This window comes from Bombina bombina, chromosome 2 (genome assembly GCF_027579735.1).
Source record: "Bombina bombina isolate aBomBom1 chromosome 2, aBomBom1.pri, whole genome shotgun sequence".
NCBI lineage: Eukaryota > Metazoa > Chordata > Amphibia > Anura > Bombinatoridae > Bombina > Bombina bombina.
The window spans coordinates 674,963,007-674,987,458 of record NC_069500.1 but is presented as its reverse complement, the minus strand read 5'-3'; the positions used below and the strand labels follow the sequence as shown (position 1 = coordinate 674,987,458).

At 39.0% G+C, this 24,452-nt stretch overlaps 1 protein-coding gene across 1 annotated transcript in view; it reads right to left on the bottom strand.

The window, feature by feature from the left end:
- CNTLN (centlein) overlaps positions 1–24,452 on the bottom strand; it is a 969,919-nt gene that overhangs the window by 121,430 nt on the left and 824,037 nt on the right. Inside the window, exon 20 of the mRNA XM_053702639.1 lies at positions 4,356–4,453. Coding sequence (XP_053558614.1) covers positions 4,356–4,453 — 98 coding nt within the window. The remainder of the gene's footprint in view (positions 1–4,355; positions 4,454–24,452) is intronic.

The window sequence follows — 24,452 nt, the reverse complement described above, 5'->3', positions numbered from 1 at the left end:
GCAAATTGTGACGCAGTATCAGACATGGCTCTATTATTATCAGCGCACTCTGTTCTTACCCCAGAGTGATCGCGTTTACCCCTAAATTCTGGCAATTTAGATAGTACTTCAGTCATAACATTAGCCATGTCTTGCAAAGTGATTTGTATGGGCCGCCCTGATGTACTTGGCGCCACAATATCACGCACCTCCTGAGCGGGAGGCGAAGGTACTGACACGTGAGGAGAGTTATTCGGCATAACTTCCCCCTCGTTGTCTGGTGATAATTTCTTTACATGTACAGATTGGCTTTTATTTAAAGTAGCATCAATGCAATTAGTACACAAATTTCTATTGGGCTCCACATTGGCCTTTAAACATAGTGAACAAAGAGATTCATCTGTGTCAGACATGTTTAAACAAACTAGCAATGAGACTAGCAAGCTTGGAAATACTTTTCTAAATAAATTTACAAGCAATATAAAAAACGCTACTGTGCCTTTAAGAAGCACAAAAAACTGTCACAGTTGAAATAACAATGAACCAAAATAGTTATAGCAACCAATTTTTCACAGTAAATGTATTAAGTTAGCAAAGGATTGCACCCACCAGCAAATGGATGATTAACTCCCTAATACCCAAAAAACAGATAACAATTTAATATTAACGTTTTTATCACAGTCAGAACACACTATCACAGGTCTGCTGTGAGTGATTACCTCCCTCAAAACTAGTTTTGGAGACCCCTGAGCTCTGTAGAGACGTCCTGGATCATGGAGGAAGAAATAGGAAGACTGTGACTAAATTTTTACTGCGCAATAAAGCGCTAAAATAGGCCCCTCCCACTCATATTACAACAGTGGGGAAGCTCAGTAAACTGATTTTATTCAGAAACAAACGACAGCCATGTGGTAAAAATCATGCCCATAAAGTTTTATCACCAAGTACCTCAGAAAAAACGATTAACATGCCAGTAAACGTTTTAATAATGAAATTATGAAATGTTATTAATAAGCCTGCTGCTAGTCGCTTTCACTGCAGTGCAGGCTCAAATATTACTTAAATATAGACAGTATTTTCTTAGTGAAATTCCATTCCCCAGAAATACCTCAGAGTATACATACATACATATCAGCCTGATACCAGTCGCTACTACTGCATTTAAGGCTGCACTTACATTACATTGGTATTAGCAGTATTTTCTCAGTCAATTCCATTCCTTAGAAAATAATATACTGCAACATACCTCCTTGCAGGTGAACCCTGCCTGCTATCCCCTGTTCTGAAGTTACCTCACTCCTCAGAATGGCCGAGAACAGCAAGTGGATCGTAGTTACGACCGCTAAGATCATAGAACAAACTCAGGTAGATTCTTCTTCTAATGCTGCCTGAGAAGAAACAACACACTCCGGTGCCGTTTAAAATAACAAACTTTTGATTGAAGAAATAAAAACTAAGTTTAACAACCACAGTCCTCTCACACGTCCTATCTATTAGTTAGGTGCAAGAGAATGACTGGGTATGACGTAGAGGGGAGGAGCTATATAGCAGCTCTGCTTGGGTGATCCTCTTGCACTTCCTGTTGGGGAGGAGATATAATCCCATAAGTAATGGATGACCCGTGGACTGACTACACTTAATAGGAGAAAAGCCGGCGTTAGTTTTTCGGGTCGTTACCGACAAAACTCCAAATCTAGCCGTATGAGACTTAAATAATGTCAAGCAATAATTTGGTTCGCTATAAAATTATATATACAAATGTTTTGTCAGAGGAACTGTCCTACTGTTCTTCCTCTCTGAGAACAAACCATCTAAACCCGGTCTAGAAAAGCTAAGTCCTGCCTCAGACAATGCAACAACACAGATGGACTGCATTACTTTGCCCCTTATCGCCCAGTCTTGGGTAAAACTATCTAAATAAGTAAGAATGGTTTAAAAAAATAGAAATGTCAATAGTTTATTTTTTTTATCAATTTACAAAATACAAAGTGAGTGAATAGAAGAAACATGTAAATCAAATCAATATTTGACCACCCTTTGCTTTCAAACCAGCATCAACACTTCTAGGTACATTTGCACACAGTTTTTAAGGAACTCGGCAGGTAGGTTGTTCCAAAATTCTTGGTGAACTAACCACAGTTCTTCTGTGGATTTAGGCAGCCTCAGTTGTTTCTGTCTCTTCATGTAATCCAAGACAGACTTGATGATGTTGAGATTATGGCTCTGAGGGGACCATATCATCACTTGTAGGATTCCTTTTTCTTCTTTACACTGAAGTTCTTAATGACTTTGGCTGTATGTGTGGGTTTGTTGTCATGCTGTAGAATACATTTGGGGCCAATAAGATGCCTTCCTGATGGTATTGCATGATGGATAGTTACTGTCTGTAGCTCTCAGCATTGAGGAGACCAATTTCATTCCTCCTACACACCTGTTTCTGTTTCAGTTAATGATTGTGTTTCAACGTAAACATTAAATTGATGATCATTAGCATCTGTTTGGTATAATTTTTTAATCATGCACCTTACTATATACCTACAAAATCCATAGAAAAAATGATGCTGTTGGCAAATGGTGGTCACATCAAATATTGACTTGATTTAGATTTTTCTTATGTTCACTCACTTTGCATTTTTTAATTGATAAAAATAAACTATTAACAGTTAGATTTTTGAAAGCATTTATACCTTACAGCATTTTTTTTTACACCTGCCTAAAAAACTTTTGCACAGTACTGTATGTTAAAATTTACAATCAGCTCTCAAAGAAATACAATAGATCTAGTAAGGAATATTCAGATTTATAATAATTGATTCAAACATTAAAGTAAAATGTCTGATACATTTTTTTTATATACTAGACCAATAGTAAATTCACAATCTTAATACAATAAACCTAAATAAATTCTGCACTAGCAAGCAGCTGGCTAAATATTACAAATATTACACAGTGCCTTATCATTTAATATCTTTATTAAACGTAAAAAGACAAAACAAGCGATGCAGAGACCATTAGCAACTGCAGTTAAAAAAAAGTCCAGAATTTATTATGACCATACCCAAGTCCAGATAGACATAACATCTGATGCGTTTTCTGCGCTTAGAGAGCACTTTAATAGAGACCTTTATTATTTCAGTGTGCCACAGTGAAACAGCTGCTTTACTGTGACCCTGTGAAATACACACACACACATATATATATATATATATATATATATATATATATATATATATATATATACTGTATATGTGTGTGTGTGTGATCCCTAGCTAGGAACAGAATATTCACAGTTCAATACGTAAAGCTTCCACAGCCCTATCGAGGAACAGGGATATATTTCCATAATCTTAAAAAAATTAAGCTGTTTTATTTGGGATGGGAACATACACTTGATAATAATAAAGAACATTTTAAAGTACCCTATTATTTAGACGTGCATTTGGATTTAGAGGAAAGTATACAGACTGAAAGAAAATGTGTTTAGCCTGCTATTTGAGATCTAAACACTGATTTAACATAACTGAAGGTCTAAAAATGTTGAGTTAAAAAAAGAAACAAAAACACAAATGTGCAGCTTTATAATTAACATTTATTATTATCATTGAGTGAAGTAAATTTATAAACAGATCTAAAAAGTAGGGAGATATATGTTTTAAGCTAAACATAATGATATGCTTAGCTATGTGGTTATTTACAGATGTATAAATTACATTATATATTTACTTCAAACATGATGCAATACCAATTTTCTACATGAGAGCTGTGAAAGCAATTTGTACTACAATTCTATAAGAAAGCTATAATTTGTAAACTATTAGAGTGTTCTTGAATTCTGCTTTTGAAAAGGCCCCAATCAATCCAAATCTAAACAAACAAAACTGTCCTTTTGCACTTGTTATACAAAAAAGCTTTGGTGCTTAATCCAGTTTAAGCAGCTAAACCTTGACACGTCTCTCAGCCCCTGGCAAAGAATTACGGTTTCTGAAAGATTCCTCTTAGCTCTGCACTGATTTGAATTTATATCAAGGATGATTAAGTCCACTCTGGGGTCTCAATCTAACTTTGGTTACTCCATCAAATCGTTTATAAGTTCACACAATTTGTGACCTTCAGCTGCACTTCCCAGCTTCCCTGTGAAACCAGAAAATCCTTCTGCGATACTGAACATTAAACACAGAAACGAAAAACAAATGTAAAGTATTAGCACCTCACACTCCCTCCCTCTCTGACCCCAAAAATATGCAACACAGGAAAATCAGTGAGAGAAAACTACAAAAAAGAAAGAAATCCTGCAAATCAAATAACAATTGCCACAAGATGGCAGCATACACAATGAATCAATGTGTTGCATCAAAAAAGCAGACACACACAAATACCTTTCTTGAAGTTCCTGAATTCGTTCTTCCTTTTCATGGACTTCGCTTCTCAAAGATTTAATTGCTGAGGACTGTTTTGTACTTTCAGTTGTCATACTCTAAATTAGAAGTAAAATGTATGGTGCATAATTGTGGAAGATCATTAAACATATATTTATTACCTTAGGTAATATGCATTAGAAAGACATATAATGTACTTTTTCAAAAGAATTTGCACAACCATTGTATATCATTTTTTGATAAACAGAAACAGTATGATACATATATGTTGAATGGAGTAGCCATGCTAGCCCACTCATTTAGATACCAAAATAACAAGAGTATTCCATTAAAGGGACACTAAAGTCAAAATTAAACTTTCATGATGATTCAGATAGAACATACAATTTTAAACAACTTTACAATTTACTTCCATTAACAAAATGTGCACAGTCTTTTTCTATAATTAAACGTTTTGAGTCACCAGCTCCTACTGAGCTTGTGCAAGAATTCACAGAATAATGTAATTGTGTTTGGCTAATGGCTGTCACATGGTACGTGTATGCATTTGTGATTGGCTGATGGCTGTCACATGGTACAGAGGGAGTGGAAATAGACATAACTTTTAAAATTGTCAGAAAAAAATCGACTACTCATTGGAAGTTCAGACTAAATGCTATTGCATTGTCTTGTTATCTTGCATTTGTTGATTATGCAAATCTACTGTGTTTACTGGTCCTTTAAGTAATACTTTTTTTGTTGGCCAACTGTACATTTAAAAGTAGAGAAGGTTATATATTTTTTATTATTTTTAAAAAATGTAATTCCTTAATGCAATTTTCTTGTTATTTTGGCATCTCTCATATATATATAAATACATTTAGAAAAAAATATCTGTATATATAAAATAGTTTTTTATTATGTCATATCATGAGCTCTTTCTTATAGTGCATTTATCTGTTTTTGTTTGTATTGTAATTATGTTTGCCTTTACTAAAAACTGCAATTTTATTTTTTATTCAAGGAATTATTATTACATCACATAACTTAACACAATTATAATTTTTCTTCTTCAAAACTATATATAAATAAATAAATAAATAAATATATCCTTACATAATCCCTTTATTGATTTGTCCAAAAAAAAGTGGGCTAAAGAAGTGAGCTACTATAAAAACTAGTTTTTGACTGTTCCCTAACTAATGAATATGAATAAATAAACAAATATAACTCATTAGTTCCCTAGCCTGTCCTAACTAAGAATTTAAAATTAAAAATTAAAATGTATTTGAAAAAAAGTAAAATTCCCTCATTCAAAATTAGATCTTTTTCTTTTCTTTCTTTTTTATTAACTTTACATACATATTTTATTTATTTATTCCTTAGGGTTAATAATATTATTTTGTTTAAATATATACTTTTTTATAACATGATATATAAAAAATATTTATTGTGTTTCCTTGCTTAGAGAATATGTTTTCAAAACATTTTTTTTTTATTTCCTTTTCCTTTTCTATAAGAGATAGCTACAAGGTTAAGACTGGATCTATAATTAGCTATCTAATTTTTATTTATTATTTTGGAAACAAAGTTTATATTTTCATTTATATTTTTATCACTTCCATGGTTCATAACTAGTACTTTGTGTCCCATCCTCACTTATTAGTAACATCTATTTACTTATTTAGTTATGTTTAGATCCTTAAGATTATTAGTTATTGCCACATTTATGAATTGTATTTTTTCTATTGCCTATATATATAAAAAATTGTTATTGAATATATCACGATATACGTTTATACACATTTATAGATTTTTAAATATGAAATGTTAGAATTTAATTATTTACACATATATGTTTATTCATAAGAGAAAGATTTAGTGGATGCCTTGTGTACAGCAAACGACCCTATCATATACCACAGGTGTAACTGTTGACCCATTTGCCTAAAGATACCTGGATTGGCTACTTTGCTGTATATAAGCCCATTCACACCTTGAACACATCACCTCTGATGAAGCGCATGTGCGCATGCGCGAAACGCGTCAGGTGTTTTTGCTCTGGCTTCACCTTTTGTACCTGCACTCTGCCAATAAACTGGTTTTGAACTGACTTTGGATGCAGCTTCGGTCTCAATCCTTCCCGTCTTTGGGGATTTCTTGCCTGTTATATATATATATATATATATATATATATAACATACTTAAAGGTTCACTAAACCCAAAATCTTTCTTTCATGATTCAGATAGAGAATAGAAATTTAAACAACATTACAAATCACTTCCATTATTTATTTTGCTTCATTTTTTAAATATCCTTAGTTGAAGAAAAAGCAATGCACATGGTGAGCCAATCACACGATGCTTCTATGTGCAGCAACCAATCAGCAGCTAGTAAGCATATCTAGATATGCTTTTCATCAAAGAATATCAAGAGAATAAAACAAATTAGATAATATAAGTAAATTAGAAAGATGTTTAAAATTGCATTCTCTTTCTAAATCATAAAAGAAAAAAATGTGGGTGGCATGTCCCTTTAAGTATTATATGGAGAAAGGAGAGCTTCCTATTTTCTTTTAGAAAATGTCACTACCTTGTACATTATTTTTAGTGGTGGTTTAAAAATAATGCCAACTTCATTGTAACCCGTGGTGAATCTCCATTTAGCCCTCTGAATAAAAATAATTATTTTTTTTTAAATATAAAATGTTATTTTTTATAACTCACCCTTCACACATACATACACTTTATATACATATATTTTCATATCCATTCATGTATAAATAAAACATATTAAATCTTTTTTGTTTTGTGATAAAACTATGTTTTGAATGATAGTAGATGGGGATACATATATTTTTAACACCACCAAAAATACTCAATTTACAATAAATTTACTGCCTTTCCAGTCGCTAATGGTGCCCATATAGATGCTAGATTTTAAAGAAGGCTTTTCACACAATCACACTTTACAAGCACTTGTATTTCACTCTGGAGCTGTATGTGTATGTGGTATTTTAATGGACATATTTTTTAAAGAATAAATGTATAATGCTAGAACAAGACCACATTTTGGAAAAAAGGGAGTTCTGGTATCTCATACCCTTGATATTGGTAGTGAATTAACATAACAATAGCACCAACCTACCTAATATATATTCCTACTAGATTATTTTTAAGGTGCAAAGGGTTACAAATTAAATTCCAGCACATCTAAGTAAAGCATCTAAACTAGAGAATGCTGCTCCTCTTTAAAGTTAGGGCTTACATCTAGGTAACTAAATAATATTGATCACAAAGGGAAAATAAATTAACAGATAAGCATATGAAGCAAACAAAAAATAGGGGTAGAGTAGGCTAAATTTACTTAAAGGGACATTAAACACTTGGAGATGTTAATATAAAATTATACATTATATGTATAAAAAAATCTCTGCAGTATACTTTCATTATTTATTTTGTCCCCTTTTCCTGTAATTCTATTATGAAATTGTGAGCTTTTCAGTTCCTGTTAGAAATGGAAGTGCAGAGCGAGCTAAGATGGTGCTACAGACGTATAGCGGAACCACACAGGCGGGGGGAAAGCCATTAGCGCCTGGAATGATTATTTGGGACTCTCCGCTCTCATTTTCAGAGGCTTGAAGGTGTCCCGGGAGGATAAAAAGATGCTGCCAGTATCTCCTACATGGAGCTGTTTCTCTCACCGCCCCCTCGGAGCCCGAGCAGCCTGCGGTGAGCCAGGGGAAGCAGGGCTGTGCATTCTGCAAAAATAACCGCAAATCTGCCACATTCTACAGCACACATCACCTGAAAGGACCGGATGGCCAAGTCCAGTGTCCGGCGCTGCGAGGATACACCTGTCCTCAGTGCGAAGCCAGTGGTGATCACGCTCATACAGTGGGATACTGCCCCCAACGGAGGCTTATGGCCAATACACAGACTGCCCTATTCCATGCTGGTACATGTCACGGCTAAACTCAGCGGATTCATCATCCTCATTTGTCTGCAGAGCTAACGAGTTAGTAACAGCCAGGCTGAGAAACCTGCGGTTCCTCTGGCACATGAGACATTTTAATGAAACTTTGGATCAGTTTTTGAAACTGCATCATTTATCCACCTATAATCCACTGATCAGGATCAGGTTGCTACAATGTAATCACTGCACTTTTTTTTTAATTACACTTTTCCACTGCTCCACTGTTTGTTTTCAAATTTATGCTTTTTACACAATGTATCAAATGAAAATTGAATTTAAGGGACAATGCACATTATTTTTTGGGGGGGATTTCCAATACCCTGATCTATAGGGTAATCTGAAGGTGTTAAATATCCACTAAGAACTGCAATCACCCAATATCAGAGGCGTAACTAGAAACCACAGGGCCCAGGTGCAAGAATCTAAGAAGGACCCCCCCCAAGAAAAAAATGAATTTGATACCTATCTTTTTTTTAACATTTAAAGGGACAGTCTACACCAGAATTTTTATTGTTTTAAAAGATAGATAATCCCTTTATTACCCATTTCCCAGTTTTGCATAACCTACACAGTTATAATAATATACTTTTAACCTCTGTGATTAACTTGTATCTAAGCCTCTGCAAACTGACCCTTTTTTCAGTTCTTTTGACAGACTTGCAGTCTAGCCAATTAGTGCCTGCTCCCAGATAACTTCTTGTGCACGAGCACAGTGTTATCTATATGAAATACGTGAACTAACACCCTCTGGGCTTCAAGGTCTAAGAAATTAGCATATGAACCTCCTAGGTTAAGCTTTCAACTAAGAATACCAAGAGAACAAAGCAAAATTGGTGATAAAATTAAATTGGAAAATTGTTTAAAATTGTATGCTCTATCTGAATCATGAAAGTTTATTTTGGCCTAGACTATCCCTTTAACACAGAAAAAATGTGAATCAGATTACATGTCTGCAAAAGGAGGTATCCTGTGCCCACAGTCTGTGAGATGGTCTGATCCCCTATTACTGTATATAGCGACACCGTTTAACCCACCAGTACTGTATATAGTGAGTCAGTGACACAGTCTGTAATCTGCCGGCGAGATGGCTGGCCTGACCCTATCCGCCCCAGTACTTTATAAAGTGACCACAGTAGTCTGTGACATAGTCCAGCCCCCCGTACTGTATATAAAGGTACTGTATAGTGACACTGTTTACCCCCCGCCCCCCATGCTGTAGTAACAAGGTCTGTAATTTGCTGGTTCCACAAACATACACACATACATGCATAAATACACACAGTCACATACATACACACACACACATAAACACCAATGGGTAAAACATAAATACTAATCCCTGTAGTCAGAGACACTAGTGAAGCATCATGTCATACTCACATGATATCAGTGATGGCAGTGGCAGGTCAACTTTTTTCTTAAATTTTTTTTTTTTAAAAAATTGCGACCTCTGCACCCCCTGCTCAATATAAAACACACGTGCGTCTTTTCTAAAAATTGTTAATCACTGATTAAGTGTTTTGCATTTCATTGATGTTTATCTGTTAATCACAAATTTAGTTTAATCTTGTTTAGAAAGTAGCTGCTTGTTGAAGGGCACTTACCTATTCACTGAGGCTGATTTTATTATTAAATGCACCAATAGGTTTATTTGATTTCTTAACTCACTATGCTTTATAAATTTGCACTCTGTATCTAATTGTATAGCTTGTAGCATAGAAACCCATGAATGTCTAGCTGATAGTTTAAAGGGCCATAATACCCAAATGTTTAAACACTTGAAAGTGATGCAGCATAGCTGTAAAAAGCTGACTAGAAAATATCACCTGAACATCTCTATGTAAAAAAGAAAGATATTTTACCTCAAAAGTTTCTCAGTAGCCACCTCCCATTGTAAAGGATTTCTAAGCAGCATATCAGTATGTCTGTCCCGGGACAACTGAAGGGATGAGCTTCGTGAACTCTCATATTATTTCACCAATCAGGTAAAGGAAGCTTACTATGAAATCTCATGAGAGTTAAGTCAAATCTCATGAGATCACAGTAAGAGTTCATGACCTCAGCACTGCTGATGCTGATTGGCTGCTGTTCATTTCTTCATTTTTTTTACCTGCAGCTGGGAGCAGCTGAGTATAACTTTTTACACAGAACTTACTCTGCTGAGCTGAGGAGATTGTGAGGTAAAATAACATAATTTATGCTTACCTGATAAATGTATTTCTCTTGTAGTGTGTTCAGTCCACGGGTCATCCATTACTTATGGGATATATTCTCCTTCCCAACAGGAAGTTGCAAGAGGATCACCCAAGCAGAGCTGCTATATAGCTCCTCCCCTCACATGTCATATCCAGTCATTCGACCGAAACAAGACGAGAAAGGAGAAACTATAGGGTGCAGTGGTGACTGGAATTTTAAAATTTAGAACCTGCCTCAAAAAGACAGGGCGGGCCGTGGACTGAACACACTTCAAGAGAAATAAATTTATCAGGTAAGCATAAATTATGTTTTCTCTTGTTAAGTGTGTTCAGTCCACGGGTCATCCATTACTTATGGGATACCAATACCAAAGCTAAAGTACACGGATGATGGGAGGGACAAGGCAGGAACATTAAACAGAAGGAAACAATGCCTGTAGAACCTTTCTCCCAAAAACAGCCTCCAAAGAAGCAAAAGTGTCAAATTTGTAAAATTTTGAAAAAGTGTGAAGTGAAGACCAAGTTGCAGCCTTGCAAATCTGTTCAACAGAGGCCTCATTCTTAAAGGCCCAGGTGGAAGCTACAGCTCTAGTGGAATGAGCTGTAATTCTTTCAGGAGGCTGCTGTCCAGCAGTCTCATAGGCTAAACGTATTATGCTACGAAGCCAAAAAGAGAGAGAGGTCGCCGAAGCCCTTTGACCTCTCCTCTGTCCAGAGTAAACGACAAACAGAGAAGAAGTTTGCCGAAAATCTTTAGTTGCCTGTAAGTAGAACTTCCGGGCACGGACCACGTCTTGATTATGCAAAAGACGTTCCTTCCTTGAAGAAGGATTAGGACATAATGATGGAACCACAATCTCTTGATTGATATTCCTGTTAGAAACAACCTTAGGTAAAAACCCAGGTTTAGTACGCAGGACTACCTTGTCTGAATGAAAGATCAGATAAGGAGAATCACAATGTAAGGCAGATAACTCAGAGACTCTTTGAGCCGAGGAAATAGCCATCAAAAACAGAACTTTCCAAGATAAAAGCTTAATATCAATGGAATGAAGGGGTTCAAACGGAACACCCTGAAGAACTTTAAGAACCAAGTTTAAGCTCCACGGAGGAGCAACAGTCTTAAACACAGGCTTAATCCTGGCCAAAGCCTGACAAAAAGCCTGGACGTCTGGATTCACTGCCAGACGCTTGTGTAAAAGAATAGACAGAGCAGAAATCTGTCCCTTTATCGAACTAGCGGATAAACCCTTTTCTAAACCCTCTTGTAGAAAAGACAATATCCTAGGAATCTTAACTATGTCCATTGCCGCTACCATTAAGCCGATTACTTCCATGCACTGAGCTACTGACGGTTGTGGAATGGAATGAAGGGCACGGCAAGCATTTAGAAGTTTTGATAACCTGGCCTCCGTCAGGTAAATTTTCATCTCTACAGAATCTATAAGAGTCCCTAGGAAGGGAACCCTTGTGAGTGGTAATAGAGAACTCTTTTCCACGTTCACCTTCCACCCATGCAACCTCAGAAATGCCAGAACTATCTCTGTATGAGACTTGGCAGTTTGAAAACTTGACGCTTGTATCAGAATGTCGTCTAGGTACGGAGCCACCGCTATGCCTCGCGGTCTTAGTACCGCCAGAAGTGAGCCCAGAACCTTTGTAAAAATTCTCGGGGCCGTAGCTAACCCGAAGGGAAGAGCTACAAACTGGTAATGCCTGTCCAGAAATGCAAATCTTAGGTACCGATAATGATCTTTGTGAATCGGTATGTGAATGTAGGCATCCTTTAAGTCCACTGTGGTCATATACTGACCCTCTTGGATCATGGGTAGGATGGTTTGAATAGTTTCCATTTTGAATGATGGAACTCTTAGGAATTTGTTTAAGATTTTTAGTTCCAAGATTGGTCTGAAGGTTCCCTCTTTCTTGGGAACCATAAACAGATTTGAGTAAAATCCTTGCCCTTGTTCCGTCCGCAGAACTGGGTGGATCACCCCCATTAGTAAGAGGTCTTGTACACAGCGTAGAAACGCCTCTTTCTTTACTTGGTTTGCTGATAACCTTGAAAGATGAAATCTCCCTTGTGGAGGAGAAGCTTTGAAGTCCAGGCGATATCCCTGAGATATGATCTCCAACGCCCAGGGATCCTGGACATCTCTTGCCCAAGCCTGGGCGAAGAGAGAAAGTCTGCCCCCCACTAGATCCGTTTCCGGATAGGGGGCCCTGTCTTCATGCTGTCTTAGGGGCGGAAGTAGGCTTTCTGGCCTGCTTGCCCTTGTTCCAGGACTGGTTGCCTTTCCAACCCTGTCTGTAACGAGCAGCAGTTCCTTCCTGTTTTGGAGCGGAGGAAGTTGATGCTGCTCCTGCCTTGAAATTACGAAAGGCACGAAAATTAGACTGTTTGGCCTTTGATTTGGCCCTGTCCTGAGGAAGGGTGTGGCCCTTACCTCCAGTAATGTCAGCAATAATTTCCTTCAAGCCGGGCCCGAATAAGGTCTGCCCTTTGAAAGGAATATTCAGTAGTTTAGATTTAGAAGTTACATCTGCTGACCAGGATTTAAGCCATAGCGCTCTGCGCGCCTGTATGGCGAATCCGGAATTCTTAGCCGTAAGTTTGGTTAAATGTACTACGGCATCCGAAACAAACGCATTAGCTAGCTTAAGCGTTCTAAGCTTGCTCAAAGTCTCATCCAATGGTGCTGTGCGAATCGCCTCTTCCAGAGACTCAAACCAGAATGCCGCTGCAGCCGTGACAGGCGCAATGCATGCAAGAGGCTGTAATATAAAACCTTGTTGAACAAACATTTTCTTAAGGTAACCCTCTAATTTTTTATCCATTGGATCTGAGAAAGCACAACTATCCTCCACCGGGATAGTGGTACGCTTGGCTAAAGTAGAAACTGCTCCCTCCACCTTAGGGACCGTCTGCCATAAGTCTCGTGTGGCGGCGTTTATAGGGAACATTTTTCTAAATATCGGAGGAGGGGAGAAGGGCACACCAGGTCTATCCCACTCCTTGCTAATAATCTCTTTAAGCCTTTTTGGTATAGGAAAAACGTCAGTACACACCGGTACCGCATAGTATTTATCCAGCCTACATATTTTCTCTGGGATTGCCACCATGTCACAATCATTCAGAACCGCTAACACCTCCCCTAGCAACACGCAGAGGTTCTCAAGCTTAAATTTAAAATTTGAAATTTCTGAATCCGGTCTCCCCGAATCAGAACCGTCACCCACAGAATGAAGCTCTCCGTCCTCATGTTCTGCAAATTGTGACGCAGTATCAGACATGGCTCTCGTGTCATCGGCGCGCTCTGTCCTTAACCCAGAGCTATCGCGCTTGTCTCTTAACTCGGGCATATTGTATAATACTTCTTTCATAACATTAGCCATATCATGTAAAGTGATTTGTAAGTGCCTTGATGTACTTGGCGCCTCAATCTCACGCACCTCCCGAGCGGGAGACGAAGGTACTGACACGTGAGGAGAGTTAGACGGCATAACTTCCCCCTCGTTGTCTGGTGATAATTTCTTTATCGGTACAGATTGACTTTTATTCAAAGTAATATCAATACAATTGGTACACATATTTCTATTGGGCTTCACATCGGCTTTTGAACATAATGAACAAGCAGATTCCTCTGTATCAGACATGTTTAAACAGACTAGAAATGAAGCTAGCAAGCTTGGAAATTACTTTCAATAAGTTTACAAGCAATATAAAAAACGCTGCAGCGCTTTTAAAAAACACAGTTGAATTAACAAAGAACTAATTCAGTTATAGTCAACAATTCTTACAGTAAATGTATTAATTAGCAGAGGAATGCACCCATTAGCAAAAGGATGATTAACCCCTCAATACCCAAAAACGGATATCAAATTAAGATTTAACGCTTTTATCACAGTCAAACACACTGTCACAGGTCTGCTGTGACTGATTACCTCCCTCAAAAACGAATTTTGAAGACCCCTGAGCTCTCTAGAGACGTCCTGGATCAAGGAGGAAGAAGCAGGAAGACTGTGCTAGAATTTTAACTGGGCAACAAGGCGCTAAAAAAAGGCCCCTCCCACTCATATTACAACAGTGGGAGACCTGATATAACGGTTTCTATGCAGAAAAATACGTTAGCCATGTGGAAAAAAATCATGCCCAAAAAGGATTTATCACCAAAGTACCTCACAAAACGAATTACATGCCAGTAAACGTTTTAAAAAACCAACTTTTTCAATGTCAGCAAAGCTATCACTAAGCCTGCTACCAGTCGCTTCTACTGCAGATAAGGCTTAAGCATTATTTCAGTATTAACAGTATTTTCTCAGTCAAATTCTAGTCCCTAGAAATTAACTCAACTGCGCATACATTTATCAGCCTGATACCAGCCGCTACTACTGCATTTAAGGCTGTACTTACATCATATGGGTAAGAGCAGTGTTTTCTTAGTCAATTCCATTCCCAGAAAATATTTTACTGCACATACCTCATTTGCGGGGGACCCCGCATGCTATTCCCATTTTCTGAAGTTACCCCACTCCTCAGAATGTCGAGAACAGCCAGTGGATCTTAGTTACGTCTGCTAAGATCATAGAGAACGCAGGCAGATTCTTCTTCCAAATACTGCCTGAGATAGAAAAAACAGCACACTCCGGTGCCATTTAAAATAACAAACTTTTGATTGAAGAATAATTAAGTAAAAACTCCAACTCCTCTCGCGACCTCCTTCTTAGTTGAGGGTTGCAAGAGAATGACTGGGTATGACATGTGAGGGGAGGAGCTATATAGCAGCTCTGCTTGGGTGATCCTCTTGCAACTTCCTGTTGGGAAGGAGAATATATCCCATAAGTAATGGATGACCCGTGGACTGAACACACTTAACAAGAGAAATCTTCCTTTTTTACATAGAGATGCTCAGGTGATATTTTCCTGTCAGCTTTTTACAGTTATACTGCATCAGTTTCAAGTGATTTAGCATATGAGTATTATGCCCCTTTAACTACAGATCAGTTTTGCCTTGTTTTTTTTTTCTTCTTTTTTTTAAGGTTGTTATAAAAATGAATCGTTTCTAAAAAAAAAAAAAAAAAAAAAGAAAGAAAGAAAAGAAATGGAAGATACAACATGGCAGCTCCCATTGTTTTATAGACACTAAAACTTTACACATATTTTGCCAATATTTAAACAGCTAATCAAACCTTTTAAAATACATCTACGTGTTAATCTCAGGAAAGAGGTGTCACCAGCGCTAAAATCCCAACAACACACTATCTCTAGTATGTGAGTACACTCGTAAATATCAAACAGGAAAAATAGTTCTGAACAAAAAGGCAGCACAACGTGTATTGCAAAATAAAAATAGGATGTTTAATCCGACATCAGTTCAGAAATACAAACATACACACAGGTAGGAGGTAAGGGTGAACATTAGTCTAGGAAACCATGATGAAAATGTTTCTATTTTGAAAGTTAATTATAATTAAAAAAGACCAATGTATTCAAATCAGAAGAAATCATAATTTATCCTTACCTGGCTGATAAATGAATTACTTTCATGGTGGTGAGAGCCCACTATGGATTACTCATGGGAATTACTCTTCCCTACCACTAGGAGGAGGCAAAAACTCCCAAACCCCAAGAGCTCTATAAAAGCCCTCTCCCCTCACATGTACCTCAGTCTAATGTATAGCAAAGCAAAATGAGATAGGAAAAGAAATAACAGCAAAAATAAAAGGAGCAGGGAAAAAAAGATGTGTGTAAGAAAAAAACAACACCAAAAAATCAACAACAACCATGAAAGAAATGAAGTTATCCAGTAAGCATAAATTATGTTTCTTTCATTACTCCTGGGAAATAACACCCAAGTTGTGGAGTCCATGAGTAATGAGACACAAAGGGTAGGATTTATTAAACATTCACTAAAAAAGTAAATCCAAAACTCCACTAGAATAAAAAAAAAAGCATTTTTGAATGCACTTTAATAATAAGGCAAAGAATAAATCATGCTGAGACAACTGCCTGAAGGACTTTCCTTCCAAAGGCTGCCTCAGAAGAAGAAAACTCAAAATGGTAGCATTTAGTAAAAGAAGAGAGATATAAAGATATATCAAGGGGCGCGCAAAATAAAGAAAAGGGTTGCTAAGTACTGAAAATACTAAGGGCAAGATTACAAGTCTCGTGTGAGTTTTCCGCGCGCAATGTGGTAGTTGTGCAGCTATTACAAGTTTTGAAAAATCAAGACTCCAGGGAGGAGAAATTGAGTTTATCACAGGCTTAATTCCTGCCAAAGCCTAAACAAAACCATGGATGTCATGAAGATTAGCAATCTTCCTATGAAACAAAACTGAAAGAGCAGATATATGCCCTTTCAGAGAACTGCCAGAGAGACCTTTATATAAACCATCCTGTAAGAACTGCACTATTCTAGGAATTCTAAAAGAATGTCATGAAAAGTAATCATCTATACATCAAGAGATAAAAGCCCTCCAGGCCCAATGGATAATCTTCCTAGTCACAGGCTTACAAGCCTAGATCAAAGTTTCAGTCACAGAATCTGAAAAAAATCTATGCTTAAGAACTAAGTTTAGAGATTTGAGCTCCGCCTGAGGCTCCCTGGACCTCTTAAATTACCTGGGAAGTTTGTTCTTTAAAGGAAAAGCCATCAGAGCTATCCCTGGGAGACCCCAAATATCTACAATCTGATTGAACCCATCCTGGTGAAGAGACCGTTTCCCTGAATGTGGAGATGACAACTGAGAAAATCTGCTTCCCAGTTGTTCACTTCTGGAATATGGACTGCAGAGACTAGACAGGAATAGACTTCTGCCATGAGATAAATTGAGACACTTCCCTCATGGCTAGGGAACTGTGGGTTCCCCTCTGATGATTGATATAAGCCACTGCTATGACAGTGTCTGATTGAAAGTAGAGATGAGTCTTTTCAATAGAGGCTAAATCTGAAGAGCCCTACAAATAGTACAGAGTTCGAGAACATTTATTGGCAAACACTTGTGCTCTCAGAGACTGCCAAACAGCTCCCCAACTTGATAGGTTTGCATCTGTAGTGATCACAGTCCAGGTAGGAAGGGCAAAAGAAGCCCCTTGTAAAATGAACTGATGATCCAGCCACCAAGTCAGAGACTGATTTGTACTTTGATCCAGAAAAATCTTTAAAACAGCTGAGTATGATGCCTGCATCATTGTTGAAGCATAGAAAGCTGAAGAGGTCTCATGTGTTATTGTGAGACCCAGTACAATATTAGAGGCAGGTAAGGGATATAACTTCTAAAACTTTGCAGAAGGATTAAATAGAATTACCTGGATTAGACCATTCCCAATAAACTATTTCAGAAACATCATAGAATAGGAAAAACTTCAGGGGTTTTACCAACTGTCTTAAGGACTGAATCAAAATGGTTAAAAGGCTTACCTTTTATGCTAACTTGTAGGCGGGTGGAGCTGCCAACATTTCAGAAATGGTAGATTTGATGAGTTATTTTTTACACCATGAGCAAAATCCATAAGAGGAGGCAAAAAAACAAGACCTTGTGACTACTATGGAAGTTTAGTGACAAAATTTCCCATAAGGTAAAGAGAGAGCCATTAACCATACCCCATATACATACCTCTTACAAACACTGTACTCTGAGGGGAACAGGCCTCAACATAGACTGAAAGCCTCTCTCACTGAAGAAACATATGCACATCTTCATTTTTCACATTCTTGCAGTGGAGGCAAAGACGAGACTGAGGTACCTGTGAGGTGTGGAGGGGGGGTTACAGAGATCTTGGGGGTTGGGAATCTTTGCTTCTTCCTAGAGGTAGGGAAGAGTAATTCCCAGGAGTAATGGATCATAGACTCTCACCACCTGTATGAAAGAAACACTGTTTTATCTATTTTTCTCATAACTACCAAAAAAATATCAACATTTACATGCACGTGAATATATTTCATTTCTGCGTAGAAGCATTATTGCAGTACCCTTGTATTAGCAAAATGCTTCTTGTAAAGGATATCATTGTTTTAGCACCAGTTTTACTGCACATCTGGAGAGGTGATTTTGCATATCATTTTTGTCTTTACTGTTGGGTGGGTTGTTATGAGAGCATTTGACTGCCACATAGAGGAAGTTAGATGAGTCAGTAAAGTTGCAAACAGAAATAGAGAATAGCGTTTTTTTTTCTACTACCTTTGCTTGATCTTTCTGCTGCTTTTGATACTGTCAACTAACCAATCCTACTAAACGCTCTCCACTCCCTTGGTTTGCATGATACTTCACCTAAGTGTCTGCTTCTCCAGTAAAACTTAATTACCTGTCCCACTTATTGTTGCAGTGCCCAATGGTTCAGTCCTGATTCATCTGAAACTCTTAAGCTTATTTGAGTTCCAATACAATCACTATGCTGACAACACTCAAATGTACTTAACTTCTCTAACCCTATCGCTTCCCATTTAAATCATATCACATACTGTCTCACTCATATCTCTTCTTGGAAGGCTGATAAATGTATTTCTTTCTGGATATGGTGAGTCCACAGCTGCATCATTTACTGTTGGGAATATCACTCCTGGCCAGCAGGAGGAGGCAAAGAGCACCATAGTGAATCTGTTAAGTATCACTCCCCTTCCCACAACCACCAGACATTCGACCAAAGGGAAATGGAGAAAAGAGGAGTAACGCAAGGTGTAGAGGTGCCTGAGGTTTAGCCAAAAATAACTGTCTTAAAATAAAGGGAGGGGGCCGTGGACTCACCATATCCGGAAATAAATACATTTATCAGGTAAGCATAAATTTTGTTTTCTTTCACCAAGATATGGTGAGTCCACGGCTGCATCATTTACTGTTGGGAACCAATACCCAAGCTAGAGGACACAAATGATTAGGGAGGGACAAGACAGGTAGACCTAAATAGAAGGCACCATCGCTTGAAGAACATTTCTCCCAAAAGAAGCCTCAGCTGAGGCAAAAGTATGAAATCTGTTCCACAGAAGCTTCATTTTTGAAAGCCCAAGAAGAGACGGCTCTAGTGGAGTGAGCCGTAAATCTTTCAGGAGGCTGCTGTCCAGCAGTCTCATAAGCCAAACGGATTATACTTCTCAACCAGAGAGAAAAAGAAGTAGCAGTAACTTTCTGACCTTTACGTTTCCCAGAGAAACAAACAAACAGGGCAAAAGACTGGCGAAAAAGTAAAGTAAAATTTTAAAGCACGCACCACATCCAAGTTGTGCAACAAACATTCTTTATGAGAAGAAGGATTAGGACATAGAGAAGGAACAACAATTTCTTGATTAATATTTCTGCCTGAGACCACCTTAGGAAGGAAACTAAACTTAGTACGAAGAACTGCCATTTCAGCATGAAAAATAAGATAAGGCGAATCACACTGCAAGGTCGAGAGTTCAGAGACACTCCTAGCAGAAGAAATAGCAATAAGAAGCAAAACCTTAATATCTATGGAAAGCAATGGCTCAAACGGAAGCTTCTGCAAAACTTTAAGAACAAGGTTAAGACTCCAAGGAGGAGCAACAGACTTAAACACAGGTCTGATTCTGACCAAGGCCTGACAAAAAGATTGCACATCTGGCACATCCGCCAGACACTTGTGTAGCAAAATAGATAAAGCAGAAATCTGACCCGTCAGGGTACTGACTTACAAACCCTTCTCCAGACCTTCCTGGAGAAAGGACAAAATCCTAGGAATCTTGACTCTACTCCAAGAGAAACCCTTGGATTCACACCAATAAAGATATTTACGCCATATCTTATGGTAAAATCTTTCTAGTAACAGGCTTGCGAGCCTGAATCATGGTCTCAATGATCAACTCAGAAAACCCACGCTTAGACAGAACTAAGCGTTCAATCTCCAAGCAGTCAGCTTCAGAGAAATGAGATTTGTATGAAAGAAGGGACCCTGAATCAGAAGGTCCTTCTTCAGAGAAAGTCTCCAAGGTGGGAGAGACGGCATCTCCATTAAGTCTGCATACCAGATCCTGCGAGGCCACGCAGGGGCTATTAGAATCACCAATGCCCTCTCCTGTTTGAAACGAGCAATGACTCATGGAAGGAGAGCAAATGGAGGAAACAGGTATGCCAGCCTGAAATCCCAAGGAACCACCATAGCATCTATTAGAGCGGCCTGCAGATCTCTTGACCTTGAACCGTACCTTAGAAGCTTGGCATTCTGCTGAGACGCCATCAGATCCAACTCCGGTACCCCCCCATTTGAGGGTTAAGCTGGAAACACCTCCGGATGGAGATCCCACTCTCCTGGATGAAAAGTCTGTCTGCTCAGGAAATCCGCTTCCCAGTTGTCCACTCCTGGAATGCGGAAAAAAGATAGACAGCAATTGTGAACTTCCGCCAACTGAATAATCCGAGCCAACTCCTTCATGGCTAAGGAACTCCGAGTTCATCCCTGGTGGTTGATGTAAGGCACTGAGGGTATGTTGTCTGACTGGAACCTGAAAAACCGGGCTAAGGACAACTGAGGCCAAGTCAACAGAGCATTGTAAATCGCTCTCAACTCCAAGATGTTGATGGGCAGAGCAGACGACTCCTGTGTCCAAAGTCCCTGCACCTTTAATGAGTCCCAGACTGCTCTCCAGCCCAGTAGGTTGGCGTCGGTGGTCACAATCACCCAGACAGGTCTCCAAAAGCATGTGCCCTGAGACAAATGTTCCTGAGAAAGCCACCACGGAAGAGAGTTTCTTGTCGACTAATCTAGATCTATCCTCTGAGACAGATCCGCATGATCTCCGTGCCATTGTCTGAGCATGCACAGTTGCAGAGCTCTCAAATGGAATCGAGCAAAGGGAATGATGTCCATGGAAGCCACCATTAGACCGATTACCTCCATACATTGAGCCACTGAAGGTCTAACAGCAGACTGAAGAGAAAGGCAAGAGGAAAGAATTTTGGCTTTTCTGACCTCTGTCAGAAAAAGTTTCCTCAATAGGGAATCTATTATGGTCCCTAAGAAGACTACCCTTGTAGCTGGAACAAGGGAGCTTTTCTCCAAGTTCACTTTCCATCCGTGGGAACGTAGAAAAGATGGCGCCTTAACCAATATATCGTCCAGGTAGGGCGCCACAGCAATTCCCCGAGACCGGATCACTGCCAAGAGAACTCCCCAGAACCTTTGAGAAAATTCTGGGAGCTGTGGCAAGACCAAATGGAAGGGCCACAGACTGGAAGTGATTGTCCAGAAAAGCAAATCTCAGAAATTTGTGATGATCCCTGTGAATGGGAACATGAAGGTACACATCCTTTAGGTCTATGGTTGTCATGGACTGACCCTCTTGCACTAATGGAAGAATGAAGCGTATAGTCTCCATCTTGAACATCTTGAAGGACGGTACTCTGAGAAACTGGTTTAGGTACTTTAGGTGTAAAATAGGTCGGAAAGTTCCCTCCTTTCTGGGAACCACAAACAGATTTGAATAGAAACCCAGACCCTGTTTCTGTACTGGAACAGGTACTATCACTCCCAGGGAGGAAAGATCCTGTACACATTTAAAAAACGCCTCTCTTTTTGTCTGGTCTGCAGATAATTTTGAGAGGCAGAACCTGGGAGTTAGAGTCTTGAATTCCAATTTATAATCCTGTGATACTATGTCCACAGTCCAGGGATCTGGGACATCTTGTATCCATGCTTGAGAGAACTGAGAAAGTCTGCCTCCCACCTGATCCGATCCCGGATCGGGGGCAAACCCTTCATGTTGATTTAGATTCAGCTGCGGGCTTCTTCGATTGCTTCCCCTTATTCCAAGACTGATTGGGTCTCCAGGAGGACTTGGACTGTTCTTGCTCGGAAGAAGAAGGGGAGGACTTCCCTCTGAAGTTATGAAAGTAACGAAAATTTACTTTGACGTCCTTTAGGTCTATTCTTCTTAACTTGAGGCAGGAAAGACCCCTTTCCACCGTGATATCAGAAAGAATTTCTGCCAGACCAGGACCAAACAAGTTCTTACCCTTGTAAGGAAGTGCCAGAAGCTTTACCTTAGAGGAAACATCAGCCGACCAAGACTTCGGCCACAAAGCCCAGCGGGCAAGCACCGCAAAACCAGAAGACTTGGCTACCAGTTTAATCACCTGCATGATATCATCAGAAATAAAGGAATTAGCTAGCTTAAGGGCCTTAATTCTATCTTGGATCACATCCAGGGAATTCTCAACATAAAGAGAATCAGACAGGGCATCAAACCAGCAGGATGCTGCGCAAGACATAGTCGCAATACACACAGCAGGTTACCATACTAGACCCTGATGAACATAAATTCTTTTCAAATAGGCCTACAGCTTTTTATCCATTGGGTCCTTAAAGGAACAGCTATCCTCAATGGGAATAGTACTTCTCTTAGCCAGAGTAGAAATGGCCCCTTCTACTTTAGGTACCATGTGCCATGGTTCTTTAATGGAGTCAGCTACAGGAAACATATTTTTGAAAATAGGAGACGTGGTAAAAGGTATCCCTGACTTCTCCCATTCCTGTGTAATAATCTCTGTAGCAGGATCAGGAACCAGAAATACCTCCAAAGAGGAAGGAACATAAAAATAACTATTAAGCTTACTTGATTTCTTAGGTATGACAAGGGCAGGGGTGTTGGAGTCATCCAGAGTAGCCAAAACCTCCTTTAACAGTACACAAAATTGTTCAAGCTTAAATCTGAAGGTGACAACTCCTGCATCAGAGAAGGCATTACACTGTCCAAATCTGAGATTGCACCCTCAGAGGCTACTGACAAATTATCTTTATCAGATTTATGAGATATGGCAACTTGAGTAGCAAGAGCTGGTTCAGAAACCTTGCTATCTGAATCTCTAATTCTCCCCTTGCGTCTTCCCTTCAACATAGGAAAGGCAGCTAATGCCGCAGATACCGCTGACGATACCTGGGCAGCAATTTCTGCTTGCAAATAAACTCCTACCGGAGACTGAGAGGAACTGCAGGGCACTGCATGTGACGTCATTGAGGCTTGGGACGAAACAGGAGAAAGCTGTGGCAATGCCTAAACAGCATCGTCCTGAGAGACGTTGGGCTCTGCATAGAACATTTTTTCTTTAGACTGCAATGTCTTCTTAACACATAGGGAACAAAATTGCATAGGCGCAGCAATTTGTGCCTCTAAGCACAATAATCACTAATTTATGAGAGCAGACTCCTGCTCCATGTCAGACATGGCCTTAAAAAATATAGAGATAAAAGAAACAGGATATGTGTACTTTTCCTTTACGAAACTCAGTGTAAAATTTTAACCACCCTCTTGCATATGTGTAACAAAAAACCAAGGGGTCTAAATACTTATTAATTATAACAAGAGTCCTCAGCAGGGGAAATGGATATGAAGCTTCTAAATTTTGTATTAACTTGTTAGCATAAAAAAACAATTATCCCAGGACCTCCACATCTCAGCCGTAACTGAGGTGGTTACCTCCCCTCGCTCCTGCGATGATACAAAATGAAGGCCCGAGATGGAGAATTCTAAATTGCCAAACTCCGTTCTGCGATGCTCTGCTGCGTAGCCGACACCGCTCCAGGCATGGAGAAAGGAGCGTCAAGTGATCGGCGAGAAAGGCTGCGTCCCAGGAGGTGAAATCAGAAGAGACCGCCTCTACTAGATATACGCTGTGGAGTCTATATCAAAGGACTTCCCCCCAGTGTGAGGCCTACGCGGTAAAAAGACGGAGACCGGTCTGATCGCAAAACTAGCGATCTTTAGCCCCTCTTGCGTTTCTGTCAACCCATAATAATAAATTCAAGCGTCTCAACCACCATGTCTCAAGTGCCTGTCCCTGCCTTAAATAAACCCACTCTAGGGAATATATTGTGTCCCAATAATATTGTGCAGGGTATTTAATAAAAGATCTTCTTTTCTCTTAAGTGCAAAGTCTCCCCACCTAGAAGACAGAGGCACTTACCTGCTAATCCGCTGTCCGGCAGGAAGACAGCTCCCA